The following is a 20,499-nucleotide window of genomic DNA, read 5'->3' as shown; positions in this document are numbered from 1 at the left end:
CTATAAATCTATTTTAGAGGCTGGAGAGATGGCCCAGCAGTTAAGGGTGCTTGCAGCTTTTTCAGAGGCTGGGAATTTTGTTCCCAGCAGAACTCACATCGAAGTGTCTGCTTCTAGAGCCATATAGCATACTGAAGACAAGACATTTCAATTAAAGACTTCAAGAAAGGAAATCTTCTCTGGATATTGAGTTTTGCATTATCTTCTTGCGTTGTCTGGACCCTAGCTGTGGAGCAATACAGCTGTAGGTAAATTCTCTGTAATTGGTGAAAATCTACCTAAGGCATGAAGGTGAAAAATAATAACAGAGCTATTATATCTGGGTGGGTGAGATTGCTCAGCGCTTGCCATCAAGCTTGCCACTCTGAATTCTATCTTCCAGTTCCTTTCACAGGCTGGAAGGAGAGAGCCTACTTCTGAAAGCTGCTATTTGGTCACATGAAATCTGTAGTGTGCACATGTACATACACACACCAACGGAGATACACAAATACAGTAAGAAAACCACACCTGAGAAATATTGTTATGGTGGCATGCCCTGTAATCCCTGTACTCAGGATCTGGAAGACAGTTTGTGGCTAGTCTGAGCTGCATGAGAAGAGAAGGGGGTGGGGAAAGAAGGAAAAGGGAAAGGAAGAAAGCAAAGGGGAAGAGAAAAAGCAATCTTTTCTCACTGTGCACTTCAGTAACCTTATGCTGCTCTTGGGGAGTCAAGGCAACACGTGCAGGCCCAGTGGTGGCAGAGGGGGCACCAATCGAGGCCCTAGCCTGGCCTGCTCCGCCCTACTCAGCAGCCCACCTAGGTCTCTGGGTGCCACCAGCTGTGTCTCACCTGGCTCATTAGCTCCTTCTCTGCATCTCACCTGCTTCCTTAGCTCATTCACGCCATCTGTGTAAGACGTAGAACGAGCTGGCCCCACCTGACTGCGTCCTGCATGAAGATGATAAAGAGCATTGGGCCCGAAACTGGGCTGGTTCTAGCAAAGCTCTTCTGACTTGCTTGGACGCTGATCCCTTGCTTGTCTCCAGCTCTATATGGTGGGCTCTCCCCTCATGGAGGAGGAGGACATGTACCTGGACCTTTTCCTGGACCCCTATACCGTTCAGGTGAGCCTGGCAGCCATATTGCTGAGAACCAGCGCCGGGTTTGCCAGTGTTGGCTTTGGGGAGTCACTTTGAAAAACCAAATCTTCCCTAAGAGGCAGGCTCGATCCAGGCCCTTCAGCTGAACTTGGAAGTTCATTGAGGTGACCGGGGTTGTCAATTAGACACCCTAGCCATGAAGTTAGATGGCCTGGTCCTGATGGCAAAGGGACATGCTGCCCGCAGTCACTTCAGGTCCCAGAGCTTCTGCTTTGCTAGATTGAGGCCAGGTTCGGGGCATCTGACTTCTCGAACCCATAGGAAACAATTAGGCTCAAGCTACAGCTTCCACGTAGATGAAACTAACAGGGGCAGTCTGTCACCTATGATTCATTAAGATTGTTTCAATCTCTCTCTCACCTCTCTCTCTGTGTTCCTCCCTCTCTGTCTCCCTCCCTCTCTGTCCCTCTCTCCCTCTCTCCTTTCCTCTCTTTCCTTTTTGAAACAGGTCTCTTTCCGTAGCCTGTGCTGCCCTGGAACTCATTAGGTAGGCTTCCAAATTCGTAGAGATCCACCTGCCTCTGCTTCATGGGTGCTCAGATTAAAGGTATACGCCTGCACTATAGAGGCTAAGGCCAGACCAGGCTACAGTGAGACCCTATCTCCAAAACAAAAGAAATATCCATGTAAAGTATCCTTAATATGTCAATCTCAGTAACCTATTTATCTTTTCTAAATTCACATAATTTTTAAATCTCTCGTTTGATTAGAAAAAAGCAATTCTGAGTCTTTAATGAGTGCTAATAATCAATTAAGACTATGCCCAATATTCACATGCCTATTCTAAAATGTGATTTTTATGGGGCCACAGAGACATGGCTCAGGAGTTAGTAAGTACCAATCTTGCAGACAGCCTGAGTTTAGTACCCAGCACCCATGTCTGAGGCCCATGACATTCTAAGTTCAGCTCCAGAGAGATCTGATGCCTTCTAGATAGCTTAGGCACCTGCACCCAAGTGTACGTATCCCCATATACACAATACACATAATGAAAAAAAATAGTTAAAAAAAATCTTAAAATGTGACTTTAAGATGAAAACAGCATTTAAGTTAACTGACACAATTAACTAATAGAGTACAGCTGCTCTTCAATTTTTATAGGCATCTTGAGTTCAACTATATCTATTACACAGCTGGAGTTAGGGGCAATTCAGCAGGCTTTAGCTGAAGTAGGAAAAACTGCCTTTTTTGTGTTTTAAGATGTAGTTACAAAAGATTTGTCTTTATTTTCTGTGTATGAGTGTTTTGACTACATGTGCACAGCATGTAGGTGCCCAATGAAGGCGTCTATAAGATGATATCAGATCCCCTGAACTGGAGTTACAGATGGTGGAGAGCAGACATGTGGGTGCCAGGACACTGGGTCCTCTAGAATAGCAGTCAATACTCTTAATCCAGCTCTAAGATACACTCTTCAGCATGCTGGAACACTGTAGTAGAATCTTGGTGGTACTTTGTAGGAGCAAGGGTGTGGATTTAAGCAGTCTTGAACAGCATTTCAGATTGAAGCTGTTGGCTTCCTGCCATAGTGGAATCCCATTGGTGTTTTATTTATTTTTTTTTCTTGCTTTGCAAACTGCCTAGGATGACTTTCCTCAAGCTATGTCTCAGCTGTTCAGTCCAAGATCGCCTTTGGATGTGCACCCACTCAATCTGTCCAATCCAGAAACTATGTTTAATTCCCATCTTGGTGGAGTAAAAGAAACACCCAGTGACTTTTCATCTGTGGATCTAAGCTTCCTTCCAGATGAGCTTACTCATGACAGCAAAGACCAGGATGTCACTGGAAACAAGCATGGACCAGAGCAAAGTCAGTTGCAGTTGCCTGGTGGGGAGGATAGTGGGCTAACCTTGAACAGTGGCAGTTCACCAGAATCCCATGCCCATTTTTGCCCTGATGGTGCTGCCTCCAACCAGCCCTTCCCAGAAAAACCAAACTCCGTTGCCTTATCTGTGGCATCTATATTGTCCATGACACCAATGAACCCTGTTTCTGAAAGCTCTGGAATTGTGCCTCAATTGCAGTAAGTGTCCTTGTTTTTAAAGTGAGGGATGCTTCTAGGTGCATAGTTTATATTTTAGAACATTAGAACTAATTTCAGGATAAATGTATAAGGAGGAGAATTTCATATTGCCTTAAGGAATTCCTTAATGGGTCATCACTAATGACAGTCTGGTTACTTATAAAAAAAAAAAAAAAAAAAAAAAAAAAAAAAAAAAAAACACCAGTTCTTGGTTTCCTAAGAGGAGGGTCAAGATTAACAGACACATTCTTGAAAGATTGTATTGTGTATTCCAAAGCATTGAAGTTGTTAACAATGGTAGTTACGGCTGGGTAAACATAAAGGAAATAAAAATTGAGTTTGATTTGCAAACTCCTTTGGATTTGGGGTTTCTGTTTTAGGATAGTGTTTTATTTTTTAATTATAAAATTAAATGTTTTATTATAAAATAAAGTTTAAAATTAAGTTTTAAAACTTTTGTTATGAAATGTAAGACAGTGTGATTTTTAGCAAGGTGTTGGGGTTTATACTTTACTAAGGTCCATCGTACTTTGCATTTCATGGTGAGAATTCTCCCCCCCAGCAAGTTGCTAAGGCAAAGTCTGTGAAATGAGTTAATGAGGTAAGTTAAGTTGGTGTTGAAACTATACCATTATGATCTTTTGGGTTGGCTTGTTTGTTCAGGAATATAGTTGCCACTGCAAACCTGGCTTGTAAGTTGGATCTGAGGAAAATAGCTCTGAATGCAAAAAACACGGAATATAACCCTAAGGTAAGATCCCTCAGTATCCCTTTCAACCTTATAACACTAAGGTAAGATCTTCAGTGTCCCTTCCAACCTTATAATTTTCTTAGTTATTGTTCATTGTATGATTGTGACATTGGCTCATTTCTTTATTTTGGTAAAAATCTTAGTGAAAAGTTTTAACTCAGAAGGTTAGCTATCTTATTTTTCACTTTGAAGTTATACACACATTCATTCTCAGTGCTGAATAAAGCAATAATTGATCAATCCTAAAACTAGAACTTTCTCATCATTCAAAAAGTTTTTTTTTTCATGGTGTTTATTTTCAGGCCAGTGGAACACTAGCTTGAATTATCATCTGTAGGGTGTTTTTGTTGTTGATTTTGTGTGTGTGTGTGTGTGTGTGTGTGTGTGTGTATGTGTGTGTGTGTTTTCAATGCCTCACTATATAGCCCAGGCTAAGTTTGAACTTGGAATCTTCCTGCCTCCTCTCCTAAGAGCCTAGATTGCTGGGATTATATGATGTGTAAACATGTCTGGTTGGAAATTCTATTTTTCTAAATGCTGCCTCACATAGCTGACACTTCTATGTTTTTGAATTGTCAGTTTCTTTTAAACAAACAAACAAACAAACAAAAAAGCTAAATTGTGGTGGTGGTGGTGGCATATACCTTTAATTCCAGCATTTGGGAGGCATCTCTGTGATTTCAAGGCCAGTGGTCTACAGAGTGAGATCCAGGACATCCAGGGCTATACAGAGAAACCCTGTATCATAGCAGAGGGAGTGGGGGAGATTGGGGAGCTGCTAGATTTTTTTATAAGGTTCAAAATTTTGTTTACTCATGGGTGATTCAATGATTCCCCACCTTACGTTGTTCTCACTGTGTAACCAAGCTGGTCTTGTTCTTACAGAGATCGGCCTGCCCATGCCTGCTGACAGCTGTTTAATAAATTATGTTCCTTGTGCCCTCGCCCAGGGCAGATATCTTATCTTCATTGGCGTATTTGCTTAGAGAATTTGCATTTGTTAGCTCCCTCAACAGTTAATAGTTTCTCAAGGTCTGTTTTTGTAGAGGAAGGCAGGGTTTGAGGCTAAGTCCTGTAGTGGGAGTGCAATGAGGAGTAATAATACCTTACTCACACTGGAAAATGGTGCCCTGGATTCAGTGGGAAGATTTGTGGGTCAGATGATAAAAAAATCACAATAGTAAGAGAGACAGTGTGAATCAAGTCTTTTTAGATCAAGTATTTGCATTTGCTAACATCTGAATTTAGTGTTATGCATTATCCAGACACAAAATAGCTTTTCCTTTTATGTCTCACATCCCCTGGCTAGAGTATGGATAGAAGTAACTGGTGAGGCTGGGCATGGTGGTACACACCGTATAATACTAGCATTTGGGAGAATGAGGCAAGTGTATCTCTGTGAGTTTGAGGCCAGCCTCATCTACAAACTGAGTAAGGTAAGCCAGACTTACATAGTGAGATCCTGTCTCAAACCACTCCCCTTCCCACACACATATGAGAGAGAGAGGGGGGGGGGAAAGAAATACAGTTGTGAGGTAGAATTCTTATGGTGGCAGCAATGATAGATTGCAATATTGGAAAAAGATCATTTTATGCATATTTTACCCACCATCTTCAGCTCTCGCTCCTTCTGTGGGAGAGAATGTATAGGATCTGTCTGAAATTTTACTTTACAGACAAATTCTAGGCTGGTGCTTGAGTTATACCTTCAAATTTTAACAAAATCAGGATGAGAAGATAACAATTGCTGGGCAAGGTGGTACATGTTTTTAATCCCAGTTCTTGGGAAGCAGAGGCAGGCAGATCTCTGTGAGTTCAAGGTTAGCCAGGTCTATATAGAGAGTTATAGCCAGAGTCTACATTGCTGGAATAACATAATGAGATCCAGTCTCCAAAACACAAGCAAAAGCAACCAAAGTTGGTGGTGCATTCGTGTCATCCTGGCACTTGAGAAGCTAGGGCAGGATTATGAGTCTGTTTGCATGTATCATCTAGTGAGGATGTGGATATTTCTTTCTTTAATGACTACCAGGGAAAATGATACAGTTTAGTAAGCACATGAAAAGCATTAATGAGGACTTATCCACTCCCTGGTGGTGACTCCAGTTTTTGGCATTTCTGATTCAAATTGCAATTGGTTGCCTGAGCTTGAAGTGAGAGGTGAACCATGATCCTTGGAGTAGTTGCCCCCTACCAAGGGGTTGTTTTGCACAGGGCCCACACAAATTTGATGGGCAAAGGAAAGTTGGAGAAGCATATGTGTAGGACCAATAAGGAAGGGGTCCAGGTCATTTAGTGCCATACCAGTGTGATAGGGTGACTTAAGAGCCTTAGTGTTCTTTAGGGGCTGGGAATGTGCCTTGAAAGGATTATGAAGGCTGGAACTCAATGAAACAGATCCCCCCCCCTTTTTTTTAGCATATCTGTCATGTATACTGTGATCTGTATTTTAGTTGCCATGGCATATTCCAGACTCTTGGCAATAACATACATAATAACATACTTTTCTGTGGTGGGTTGTTGTCTTGAAATGGGATTTAACTATGTAGATTAGGCTGTTCTTATACTTGGAATCCTCCTACCTCAATCTCCCAAGTACTGGAATTATAGGCATGTACCACATTAGGCTCATATATTTTTTGTTTTGAGAGGAGATGAGATCTCATGTATTCCAAACTGGTTTCAAATTTTAAATGCAGCCAAGGATGCTCTTGATCTCCCCCCACCCCCAACCCTGTTTCCACCCCCAGAGAGCTGGGATTCCAGGTGCACCACCACAGCAGGATTATTCCATGCTGGGAGGCAGACACAGGGCTTCACGTGTGCTGGGCTTCATGTGTATGGCTGACACACCCACAGCTTTAGCTCATCATCTGTACTCTTACTCATATTTTCAGAAGGATTCTGTAAGAGAAAAGGAGAGTATGCTGTTGTAAATCTAACTAGCTGTGGTTTTATATTGTGTCTTTACCAAGTTCTGACAATGTTTGAGGTTAAATTCTTTATTTCTTGTTTATTAAATGAGGGCAACAATGGACTTGTTAGTCTTGTTATGTGTATAAATGAGAGAAAATCTACAAGTCCTTAGCATCAGACCTTAAATGCAACAGATACTCTAATTTTAGGTATTAAGTTATAAACATTTTATAATTACAATTTTTGTTACTGTGGGAAAATAGGCCCAGACATTGTTTAGTTTTTCTCTTCCATTTCAGTCTCCTCAAGATTTTCATATATAGCCCAACTTTCTAACTGGGCCACTGTTAACTTCCAGTAGAGACTAATTCTCCCATTGGCTTTGGTGTGCAGAGGTTTGCTGCAGTCATAATGAGGATCCGAGAGCCACGGACGACAGCCCTCTTATTTAGCTCTGGGAAGGTGGTCTGCACAGGAGCTAAAAGGTATGAGAATAAAATTCCCATTCTTACCCCACAGGCATCTCATGTAAGAAAAGACGTATAGCATTTGCGTGAAAACTCACAGTAAGAAAAGCATGTTTTACTCTGTAAAATAGTTACTATAGAGTTAAAAGTTCTTTGTCTTGGCCAGGTGGTAGTGCACACCTTTGATCCTAGCACTAGAGTGACAGTCAGGCAGATCTCTGAGTTCGAGGCCAGCCTGGTCTATAGAGTGAGTTCCAGGACAGGCTCCAAAGCTACAGAGAAACCCTGTTTTGAAAACAAAGTTCTTAGTGTTACATTTAATACTAAACTATATCCCACTCTTTATAGTCCCCAGTGTTATATGTTATATATACACACACATATATGTTATATATAAAATATGTGTTAAAAGCAAATTCATGTATACACACACACACCCACCCCCCCCACACACAATTTTCCTTCTGCAGTCATGACAAGATATCGTAAGCCTAGGGACATTATTGTGGATTTTCTTCATTACAGATAAGAATGTAGAACCTTCTAAATGGGACATTTCTGGAGCATTCACTCGGTGAGGAATCTTTGGAAAGATTTTTCTTTCCTGGATCTCCAACAGAGGAAGTCATGATGTGATATTTTCTCTTTCACCATAGAGCTGATGAAGAGAGCTGGTGCCCTCTGTGTGTTAGATGGACAGCAAGTTCCCTTCTGAGAGGTGATATCAGCTCCAGAGGCCCCAATCATTCATTTCTTCTTACAAACATGGGCTGCCAATATGGTTATTTATATATGCTAAACTTACACTTTTAAAATTATACTTTCATGGTTAGTGAGATCAAACATCTTTTCACCAGCATGTAAAATGCTTATTATATCTTTTGCCCAATATCCTAGAGATATTTGCCTTTTGGTAACAGCCTTTTGTATTTTAAGTATTTTGTAAATTTATGCTGCAAATATTTTTCCAGATTAGTATTTATCATGTTTTAAAGGAGGTTTTAAAAACACAACTTAAAGTTGTTGGCATATAGAAGTTGATTCATTTTCCCTTTATGTTTGTTCATTTGGAATGACATTTCCATTGTAGAACATGATGTAAATATTGACTTCCAATATTTTCCTAGCCTTTTTCATGTCTTATGTTAAATAAGAAAAAATAGAGAAAGGGTAGTGGCTTTTTGATTCATCTAGAGTAGTGGTTCTCAACCTTCCCAATGCTGTGACCCTTTAATGCAATTCCCCATGTTGTGGTGACCCCAACCATAAAATTATTTTCATTGCTACTACTTAACTAATTTAGATACTGTTATGAAATCCTGATGTAAATATTTTTGAGATAGAAGTTTGCCAAAGGGGTCATGAGCCACAGGTTGAGAACTGCTGATCTACAGCATGTCCTGTCTGAAGAGAGTGCCTTGTACCTCTGCTGTCCACTGGGGTAGTCACTAGTTACTGTGACTGTTAGGAATTGAAAATAATTAAATTAATTGGATAAGCAGGTTTATAATTTTTACAGTTAAAGATTTTTTGTTTTTCAAACTACCAATTGGTATCCAAGTAACACTTATTGAAGAATTCGTTCTGGATCCATGCTCTTTATTTTTCACATTGAGTTCTTTGCATGTACCTAAATGAGCCTTTGGGCCTCCTATTCTACTGGTCTGATTCTGGTCCCAGAAATCCCCATTCCTAAGTAATCATAGGACAACTGTGTAAGATATATGTGGGAATGTTCTTTTAGCACAGTTTAAATTTGGAAATCCATAGTAAATATCTAGTAAGAGTGTTTTGATTTAAGTCACAAAGTGAAATTGTGCTATCTATATACACACATTGAGTACTGCCATGGCATGTGATTGGTTGGGGGTGGGGCAGACAAAATTGTAAGTTCATTATCTAACTTTGTGCTCATATCACATACATTGTATCTTTCTGGAATTTGGAAGCCATATTCAGATGGTAATAGTGAGTTCAGATAGATAACAGGTTACCTGAATCTCTTTGGTTCCTGAGTTTTGCATAAGGAGTTTTAAGCCTTTCATTGATACGAGAGACCATTATTATTGTCCAAACTCTATGAAAACCTGTTTTTTATTTTTATTTTTTGTAATGATAAGGTTTAAGGACATAGAGATATGTACAGAAGGCAAAATTTAAATAATTTTTACCACTTGGGATGAAACTTTAGGGTTTTAAATCTATATCTAATGTTTTCACAACGAATATATGTAGACCTTACGCTATGGTTAAAATAGGAACCCATATGTGAAATTTACATCGAAGTAAGCCTTCCTTTACCAAATGCCTTAATTGCATTGCTAATTTGGGATATAGCCTTGCTAAGCCATGTCAGGAGTTAGAAGTGGGTGGGGGAAGCCAAGGATGATTGAAGTAAAGCACATGACCCAATTCACATAAGAGGACAGTGAGGGACCTGGAGACCAGAACCCACACTTCACTTGTCCAGGCAAGCTGAGTCAAAGTGGCTTTCCTTTCAGGAACTGCCGGTTTACAACTTAAAAGATGGGTACACCCCACAAGGAGACCTGTGCTCACAGAATTCTCTCACAGTGCCCCCTGTCCAGCAGCCTCTGCTGCTCACTGTTGTTGGATAGGTGAACAGTGTGAGATGAAAACGGCAAGCACATTTTTTGACACGGATTTAGGGTTGACCATTTGAAGATTGTAGCTGCTAATTTGGAAATTTTGTCCCTCATGCTGAGTATGAGCCTCATAGCAGCTGAGTGAGAAAACTGTGAAAGATTGGGCAAGTTTTACGAAATTTAAATTTAAATTTGTTTTTGACAATTCATCTCTTAACGACCTAAGTCTATGCCTCTGACTTGGTACAGATCTGTCTTCCTTGTGGTTGGTTTTTTTTTTTTTTGCATGTCTTTGTACTTTTCTCCTATACAAATGACTCTCACACTTTTAGAGCAGGGAAGTTCTCAGGCTGTAGTGAGTACCAGAAGCAATTTGCTGGTCACCAGACAAGAGTGTCTGTGTCAGAGGCCACACCTGGGTCATAGCCCATCTAACAAGATTTTAGGTCTTAAGACATACTTGGAGAAACAGTGCAGTACTCAGTTTTTCAAATAACGTTTAAAACAAGTAAAGGTTGCATTATAGTTGAGATGACCAATCAAAGTGATGCGTTTTGGTCAGTTCAACAACTAATTGTTCAATGTCCCAGACATTTAACAAGACACTATGGACAAAGGAATGGGAGGGAGGTCCTTCTCAATGAGTTTCACTTATTTTTATTTTATTTTTGTGATTCTGGGAACCAAACCCAGAGTCTCACATATGTTAGGCAAATGCTCTGTCACTGAGCCACTCCCCAGCCCACAGTCACATAGGTACATTGAAAGATGGGCATAGAATATATAGTAGAGATATAGTCTAAAGCATGGGCTACAAATGCAACACAAATAATAAAAGAGATAGGGAGGGTGAATAAGAAGTCTATTCAACCAGATTTGTTAATAGTGGATGCAGTTAATTAACTAGGTGTGTGGTGATGCATGCCTGTAATCCCAGCACTTGGGAGACTGAAGCAGGAAGATTGCATGAGTTACTACTGGCCTGGCCTATAGAGTCAGACCCTATGTCACAAAACAATAGAGCCGTGTCTTTAATTATGTTTGCATTTCCCCAGTGAAGAGGAGTCTCGACTGGCAGCTAGAAAGTATGCTCGAGTGGTGCAGAAGCTCGGGTTCCCTGTCAAATTCTTCAATTTTAAAATTCAGAACATGGTAGGAAGCTGTGATGTGAAGTTTCCCATCAGACTGGAGACTTTGGCACTAACCCACCGGCAGTTTAGTAGGTATGATGACTTTTGAGCTTAACCTCACACTTGCTAAGCTGTAGAAGTTATAAGATTCGGGCTGTTAGCCATAGAACATTCATGGTACCGGACTAGGCTCTCTACATGTGGGAGACAATTGTGTAGCTGGGTCTGCTTGAAGGACCCCTGACCATAGGACCAGTATCTATCTCTGGTGCTTGTAATAGCTTGTTAGAGTCCATTCCCTAGGGTGGGATGCCATGCTCAGTCTTAATGCAGGGAGGAGGGCCTTGGTTCTGCCTTTACTTAATGGGCCAAGCTTTGTCAGCCTCTTGTGGGAGCCCTTATCCTGGGAGGAGGAGTGGGTGAGGGGGTGCGTAGAGGGGTAAGACAACGGAGGGTGGTAGGAGGGGTGGGGTGGAAAACTGTGGTTGGAAGGCAAAATGAAATTAAAAACCAATAAACTTAAAATTATACAAGATAGCTGTCAGAGAAAGTGACTACTTACCAAAAGATTAGAGGAGGAGGCAGGGTAGATGAATGGATTAAAATGTTGTGCCCCAGTCCTCAAAAGTTATGGCCAGGGTCTTGAAATAGTGATTCTCACAGTGAAATTGCATAGTGATCACTTGGATGACTTCAGCCTACATCTCTGAATGGGCAGCTCCACCAAAAGAGACTTGGCTTCTTGAAATCCTGCAAAGTTTATACCCAACATCGGTGCTGAAGGTCTATTTTCAGGCCCACTAATGGATTAGGTTTGTAAAATTGGCCCAAGTGGGTTTGGAGATGGCAGTAGAAGTTAAGGGGTGAGGCTGACAGCTGGAGGGCGGAGAAAGAATTGGGGAGGAGGAAATATGGCTGTAATATAGCCTCAGAGTATGATCCTGTCTGGTCATGCTTATTTGGGAGGGGTTGTCTTTGTGTAGCTTTAACTGCCACAGCAGTGCTGTGTTTACAGTATTCCTAGCCTAAGGGAACATTCTAGTCTTTTCAGCTTCTTTAACCCTAATTTCCACAGCCAGACTGGCTCCTTGGCCTCATTTCAGCCTTCAGAGAGGACAGCTTGGGCTTCAGAGATCAACACCACACCCTCCACCCTGATGCACATCTGGGTCAAAGCAACTGACCTAGTGTAGAATGGCAGATGCTTTTACACTCTTGGTCAGTTCAGTCTTATTCCAACTTTTTTACCTCCTCTGTGAGTGAACTGTGAGTCTATTCCATCAAGGAGCAGGAAAAGGAGTTTCATTGACTTTCCTTTCAGATCCAAACCTAACCAAAGTTTAAAATGTCTGGACTTTTCTTAACTGTCAAACTATAGTTTATTCCAAGATATAGCTTGAATGATTCTTTCTTCCTCCTCCTGTTTTATTTCCCCTTTTCCACACAATTTACTTATCAAGTGACTGTGATATCTGTCATGTTTTTTATTTTTCAAAAAGTCATTACTGTGGACCTCTTCCTCTCTTCCTTATGCAATATACATCACTTCCGGGTGTGTTTTCTTTATTAACCCGGGGTCATTTATAGACATAGTACATGCTCCACTTAAAATTTGTGAACACATTTTATCATCCAGTTTCTCAAGTCACAAGGCTCTAGTCTCCCTTTTCAGAACACACAAATGAGGTCCACCTCAACTCATAGCACGGCTAAGGTAAACTCCTTGCTTTTCTTTTAGGCCGATTGGGGCTCAACATGTTGTGTGCAATTCCTCTTCCTTGTCCCCTTCCTTTCTCAACAGCATACAGAGAGGATTGAAGTTGATAGTAAAAGTTGCTTGTCACCATTTTCACTTTCTGAAAAGCAAAGCTGGCAGAAGAGCATGATCAGAGTCGGCTGCCTGGCTCTCATCTTCTAGAAGAGGCCCCTACCAGTCTCTAGGTCCTAGTTGGTCAGGGTTATGAGCTCAGTCATTTTTGCTATGTCTGGCTGGAAAGAGTACTTTGTATTCCAAAGACTTTCTCTTTCTGGTCTGGTGCTGACCTCCCTCGGAAGCTCTCTCTCAGGCCCCTATCCACAGGACACAGATCTCAACTGCAGTGTGGGTATTTGTTTTCTTCACATTGGGAGCCTTAAGGATACATCCTTAAGCAGAAAAAGGGATTTGTTTTTAACTTTTTTCAATGCCTATAGTTTTCCCAAAGCATCACACTAATCAGTCATGATCAGGTCATGTGTATCTTATGTTTAAACCTCAAGTTCATCTTTAATTTAGGTCAGAAAATGTGTATTTCAACATCTACTACAGGTGTTCTGGTTTTGTATTTAGTTTTGAAATCAAGTCAGGCTGTGTCATCAGGCTAGTCTCACACTACAGAAACCATCTTGTCTCAGTCTCTTGAACAAGCATGCAGCACCATATCCAGGGTGTTAAACCTGGGGTCTCATGTCTCTTAGGCAATTACTCTACCACTGAGCTACATCACCACTACAGTCTCTCCCTTGCTACCTTCCCTGTCAATCTATGTCACGGTCATCTTTATAGCTTTCTACGAGCATTTCCCCTTCTGTTTTAAACTCAGAAATATGCCTATAATAACTATTTGTTAAGGCTCTAAAATCCAGGTGAGTATTGTGTAGTAGATGAAAGATTCTACTGGACTTCTATGAAGCCTTGCTCCCTTGCCCACATAGAGTTTGTTGACTAAAAACAAACTATCAATGTTAGCCTTGGATTGTGGAAGCCAATGGGACCCTAGCAGGGTGCTCTGTGATATAGATTTGGAGAGTCAGAGAAGTGCTTCTGGAGAGGCGATAACTGGAGATGTACTGGAGATCAATGGGCTCATCAGGTGTTTGCTATTCGCTCTCTAAGATAGTCTCTGTTCTCCGGTTCTCTGGGCTGCAGCCTTCTTTATTTATACTGATGCACAGGATAAGTAATACTTCTCCAATCAGGAGTTCATTACTTAAAAATATGGTTTGGGAAGTGACCTCCATACTCTTCTGGAGTGCCACCTCCTCAATGTGATCACCTTTCTGTTTCCAGTAAGGGCTGCTACAGTTTTATTGGCTGAGGAACTACAGGTATTTAAGGTGTGGTTCATCCTCTATGCATGAAGGTTTGGGGTAGATCTTAGTGTGCTACTTTTCAGATGTCTTGTTTTCCTTCTATCTGTTCTCCATGAGTCATTACTATGAACAGTTGTATTTTCTCACCCTCTTCTTACCTTCCAATTTCTCTGAGGGAGACATCTCAACCATTTCTATGGCTCTATGCCCTTCTCTGGGATGGAATGTGGAGACAGAATTCTTAAGCCCCATCTTTACTTCATGGAGATTCAGCACATATTTTCTAGCAAGTCTGAGTGAATTACTATTTTTAGGAACAAACTGTGAATATTACATGCTTGGCATAATGCAATCTGATTCCTTTGTATAGCAGTTGTCCAAAGACAAGTAGCTGTGGTCTTGAACTACTTTTAGGTTCTATTTGCTAAAGGTGTTTAGCAATTTATAAATTCAAAAGATGTTCTTAATATTGGGAACTTGGAAAATCCAGAAAAAACGTGTTTATGCTGTTACTGGCAAGCTGTAGCTGAGTGGTGAAAGGCAGAAAACATTTAACTAACAACAACTTCAAATACTAAACATGATACTGAAAGTTAAGCTCAATTTCTAACAATCCAACAAATGAGAGAGATGATATAATCAAAAGTTAGCTCTTAAGCTTGGCATGGCCACTGGGTCACAGTGGCTCATGCCTTTAATCCCAAAATCCAGGAGGCAGAGGCAGGTGGGTAGCCTGGTCTGCAAAGTGAGTTCTAGGACAGCCAGGGCTGTTACACAGAAACCCTATGTCAAAAAAATAAAAGCAATAAATAAACAACCACAAAACCAAACAAACAAAAATCCCCAAAACAAAACTAATGAAATCAACCAAACAAAGCTGGGTTTGGTAGTATTTGCCTGAAATTGAACTACTAGCACTCAGGATGCTGAGGCAGGAAGACCACAAACTTAAGGCAGCATATCAAGTGCTGGGCCAGTCTTTAAACATACAGAAATACCCTGTTAATGGAACAAATAAAATTTAATCACTCTTGAGAGGGTCTCACTGTGTAGCCCACACTTTAACTCTCAATCCTCTTTTGGCTTCCCACACACTGGGAATACAGGCTACCAGGCCAGATACAACCAAAAATTTTGTTTTTGGATGTTTAAGTGTCTATGCTCAGGATAAGAGTTATAGCTCCATGTCACAGTACTTGCCTAAAATGTGAGGTTCTGAGTTCAATCCTCAAAAAAAAAAGAAAAAAAAAAAAAACAAACAAAAAAAAAAACCTCTCACTGAAGACAATACTCTGAGTCATTTTTATTAAAGTGGCACCTTTTACAACTGTGATAATGAAGTTTGACATGTGGGCTCTTTAATGTTCTGAGAAAGTAGTGGACATTAGCACAATTTATCACTTTCCATGTCTCAGTAGTTATGAACCTGAGCTGTTTCCTGGCCTTATTTATAAGATGGTGAGACCACAGGTGGTGTTGCTCATCTTTGCATCCGGAAAAGTGGTGTTGACAGGTAAGTTTGAGGTTATATTATCTCATGTTCAAGATGTAAAGTGATGTGTATGCTTTGCTTGTCTTTCTGAATGGATTTTCCTCACTAGCAAGGTAAATTTTGCTGTACTGTGGAAAAGGGGAAATGACCTCATTTAATGATCTCAATTCCTAAAATGATACATTTTCACATCATATTACTTGATGTATGTTCATCTTGCCTTCTTGCTTTACATCAACCATTATCGTGCATGCAGCTTACCTTGTTAGCTTACCTTGCTGCTTTAAACTCTTCAAAGAGTCTTTTGAATAAAGCTTCATAGTGTTCCTGAGGCAGGGATTGGTCCAGATTCTCTGTAAAGGCCAAACTAAATATTTAGATTTTGTGGCCCGAAGAGTCTCTGCTGGAACTGGCTTTGGACTTTGAGTTATGTAACTATGATTATATGACTATAATTTAAGAGTGTCATTACAATAGTGCTCTTTTATTTTCTCCCAATCACTTAAAAATATAAAAGTCATGTTTGGGACATGACTGACACATATAGTCAGTATATTGGCTTTGGCAGCTGCTCTATACTTCCTGAGTCCTCCTGTTCTAACAGGTTATTCAAACTTGTCCTCCTATTGTCAAGATATTTCTATGTTCCTTCATATTTATTTATAAATAGCACACACATTTGACTGTCTTATTTGTGCACACTTATTAGTGCAAGTGCTCAGAAGTCAAACTTTTGTTTAAATATATTTCTGTTTTCAATGTTATTAGCATAAATTTCCAAGTTCTTTTAAAGGCATCTATAGTATAGTCTCCTATAGAAAACCTTCCTTCCAATAGTGTATCTAAATATCCTTTGACCAGCAGAAGGCTGGGTATGGTGGTACTAACGTTTGGTGTGCAGGCAAATCTCTGAGAAAAGAGGTTAGCCTAGTCTGCATAGTTCCAGACCACCAACCACAGTTACATAGCAAGGGACACCCCCACACCCCACCACACATACACACACAACTTAGCTAGTTCAAGTCATTGTATTGCTGGTTTGTGTGTCACCTGGCTAAAATATGGAGATGTATTCATAAATCTGATGTCCAAATGATGGATCCTTAATTTTTGGTATCTACAAGGTGCATGTACTGTTGTTAGTATGCCAGTACCTATCTGGCAGCAATCCAGCCCTGAGGAGACAGATGGTGGAGTTATATGTTGCACTGCAACTCACTGAATCAGAAGATAACCCATATGCACTTAGACCAACTATCCAGTGTCCCAGATCTTACCATATATTCTTCAAAGACAATAAAGTATCCTAGGTTTCTGTGAAATGCTATGGTTTTCAAAGGACTTCGCACAATGTTAGTGCACATAACCCCCTCCCTACTCTGTGATAAGGGTTTCTGTCTTTCTGGTAAGGAACCTGAAACTTGGAGGTCAGACTAGATGCTTATGATTAGTTAATGGTACAGCTGCCATTTGGGCTCTTACTCAGTTTCAAGCTGGTCCTTTCTCATTATATCAGGCCAGATTTTGCTACCAGGGTTAGGAATTGTGTGTATCCCAAAGGGACAGTCATTGCAGCACACAGAAAAGGTGTGGTAAGTTTTCATCAATATGCTGGGGTCACCCAGTTGGTGCTGCTGCTGCTATAAGGTAGGGGTTTTCATTATTGATAATTAGACTATGAGACTAATTAAGTTTCCCTTTAATGATCATACTTTAGGGAAGAAATGTCAGATGAGGTCTGGGACACAGTAGAGGGAAAAGGGTTTTTTAAGAATGTAAAAGACCCTGGGTTTGATCCCCAACACTAGATCTAGTACTGACTGGACAAACTCTTGTTTTACATGTAAATGAGCACAGGTGGTATTCGGTTAGTGGCTTCTGGTGTAAAGGAAGGAACACTGGCTACATGTCTCCTTCCTTGCTGCTTTATGATTTGGGTAACTTCAATTTTGGGGGCCTCACTTCATTTGTGAAATGAGGGAACTCTACACTCTATGGTATCAGAATTGTTGCTAACATAAAATACTGGCTGCATTTCTGCTTCCCAGGGGGTCTCCAGGTGGTATGTTCTTCATGTTTGAATGCAGTATTCATAGGTACATAGACAGTATTTTATAGGAAGCCTTATGGAAAAATAAAATCAGTGTTTATTCCAAATACTGGACCTGGATGCCCCGTTCCTCAAGGAACTGTAAAAAGAATGTCTACCCTGGGGTGTTCTGTGGTGTGCATGTTTGCCTCACCTATCACATGCCACTCTCTGATGGCAAGAAGCCTATTCCAGATACAGGTGGCAAGTTCCTCGTGGATAGCCTTGTACTTTTGGTGTCCCCATCTCACAGTTTTGTTTACAGAAAACTGATCTCTTTGGAAAAGAAAACTTTAACATTCCAATGCTGATTTGAGGGATTTCCCACCCCAAAGGTGCAGAGTTTCTCTTACCTGTTAGTAACTCACCTTCTTCCTCCACCTTCCATTTTTCAGGATGCAGACCTACAAATTCAAACCCCTTAGCAAGGAATAAATATAATTTTGCCATTAGAAGCCAACAAATAAAGTAGGCTTGCAAGAACTTCCTCTTTAATGTTTTTTAATGGAATTTATCTAACAAACTTAGTCACCCCAAAATGGGCATTTAATACATTTAGTGTTCTGCAATGCAATGTGTCTATACCACTACCTCCAGTTCTAAAACATTGCATGGCTCCAAATAAGTCTCCATATCATTGAATAGTTTTCCATGTTCTCCAGCAGCCACTAGTGTCTGTGGTCTTCATGGACTTATCTATTTTGGATGTTTCATGTAAATGTAATCATGCCTACCTTTTTGGTGTGTGTGTGTGTGTGTGTGTGTGCGCGCGCGCGCGTGCGCTCGAGCGCCTGGATTTGTTTCTACTGTTTTTGGTCAAGCACTAATCTATTGTGAACATACATTGAGATTTTTATTCATCGATGGCTACAGAGGTTGCTTCTCTTTTTGTTGTTATTACTGTTGTCGCAATTCCAGTCTTCACTGTATTTCTGCTTTTGGTTTTGTTGAGGGGTTTACTTGAGTGGAATTGCTGGGTTGTGTGCCCATCCCTTAACTTTGAGGAACACTGGGGGCTGAACCCAGTTTAAAGTCCCTCTAGAAGTATAGCGGTTGCTGAACTTCCATGCCCTGACTGTCAGTTGGTTTTATTTAATAAAAGCATTACAGCACATCCCTAATCTGAATTCTAGTTGATCTTCTTTTTGGATCTTCTCCCTCATTGGGCCTGGAGCTAAGCCAGATAATCACTCTCAGATTTCCTTCTTTCTTTCTTGCAAGCTCTGCATCCCTGAAGGAAGGGTCCTAGGACTCCAGATATTCCAAGTTATTAACATACTAATAGGTTGTTGCTTTGTTAGTTTTTGAAATGGGGTCAGATGTGTAGCTCAGGAAAGCCTTGAACTTATGATTCTCCTGTTTCAGCCTCCCAAGTGATAGGTTATAGGCATGTATCACCACACCTGGTGCTAACCATTTTTATTGTTTCTTTCATTAACCTCCTTTCTTTGTTTTCTGCCCACAGATATGTCAGATAAGAATTCCTGTTTAGCTCAAGCCCCAAACACACATAAGAACCAGTCCATAACATTCATTGGGTTGTCCCTTACCAACTTTTCAAGGTGAAGAGTGTAGTGATTGATGGTTGTTGGTGAGAGACAAGTGGGAACTGACTGATATTTCTCCAGGGAAGAATGCCTAATCTGTTTTTAGTGCTCTAAGTTCATGTCAGTCACATCATAGTTAACAGTTGCTGACACCTAAGCATGAAAATGGAATAAAATTTACCTCTAATTACATCCTATTTGTCAAAATTGGAAGCTCTTTGATTGACTCCAGCTTGTCTGATGCTATGAAAACAAGACACTAGCCAGAAATGAGTAGTTCTAAGGAAGTCATTTTTGCTAGTAGCTAAGTTCACAGGTGCTGTTGTATGTCATGTTGTAGCACACTTTCAGAACATTCCATCTTTTTACTGTGCCTTGTATGACTGAAGACAACATCCACAGAGAGGAAATGCTAAGGGAATCTCTGCCCTATGAAATGTGTTTTGGGAAGACTATGGTTATAGTGCCCTTTACTGTGAACAACTGGAGGTGTCTTGTAGAAACCATCACAAAACTCCACATCCTTGTAATCCCAGCACTGGGAAGGCAGACACAGATGGATTTATTCTGAGTTCATGCTAGGTTGTTTAGCTAGAGACCATGTCCCAAAATAAACAGTAATTGAACATGGTAAAATGAAAATTTCAGCATTAAAAATGTTTTTGTTGTTGTTGTTATGTAAAAGTTTATATACACTTGGATTTCTTTATAGGTGCCAAAGAGCGTTCTGAGATCTACGAAGCATTTGAAAACATGTATCCTATTCTAGAAAGTTATAAGAAAACCTGAGTATATCATTGGGCTTTTCATATTGTAGTGATTTCGATGTATGCTTAAGCACAGCAGAGAAAGAGTGTGTTTCATCTACACATGGCTGTAGAAGTCGCCCATGCTATCTAGCAGTCCCTGTTATTATGCTAATAGGATTGTATTTCTTGTTTGATTTTTGCCTTAATTTGGAAACAGGGTCTGCTCTGTAGCCCAAAATGCAGTTTGATTTATTACAAGGTGATTCTGTGTGAGTAACCATGATTAAGAAATGAAAATTTCTTTCTCAAAAATGACTCTTGTATGTTATCTAATTATTAAAAGCAAGAACAAGTAAACATTTCAGGCCTTGCTAGACTGAGACAGCAAGTGCATGCTTTATTATTAAATATGCAATGTATAAAATGTGTTATCTGAAGACAGTGATATATCTGGATACTATCTGTAATATTACAGCATTCAACAGTCTTGTTTAGTTTTTTGTTGTTGTTCTT

At 40.4% G+C, this 20,499-nt stretch overlaps 1 protein-coding gene across 1 annotated transcript; it reads left to right on the top strand.

Moving 5' to 3' along the window:
• The first annotated feature begins 1,035 nt into the window (after nucleotides 1-1,035).
• Nucleotides 1,036-20,026, top strand: Tbpl2 (TATA-box binding protein like 2). Its single transcript, XM_051184002.1, has 7 exons — nucleotides 1,036-1,107; nucleotides 2,728-3,167; nucleotides 3,831-3,918; nucleotides 7,228-7,319; nucleotides 10,963-11,130; nucleotides 15,528-15,622; nucleotides 19,950-20,026. Exons 1-7 carry the CDS (start codon nucleotides 1,036-1,038, stop codon nucleotides 20,024-20,026), a joined length of 1,032 nt encoding a protein of 343 aa, XP_051039959.1.
• The last annotated feature ends 473 nt before the right edge of the window (nucleotides 20,027-20,499 follow it).

Source organism: Phodopus roborovskii, unplaced genomic scaffold, assembly GCF_943737965.1.
Source record: "Phodopus roborovskii unplaced genomic scaffold, PHOROB, whole genome shotgun sequence".
Classification (NCBI taxonomy): domain Eukaryota; kingdom Metazoa; phylum Chordata; class Mammalia; order Rodentia; family Cricetidae; genus Phodopus; species Phodopus roborovskii.
The sequence above is the reverse complement of the archived record's forward strand: the minus strand, read 5'-3'. Positions and strand labels throughout refer to the sequence as shown.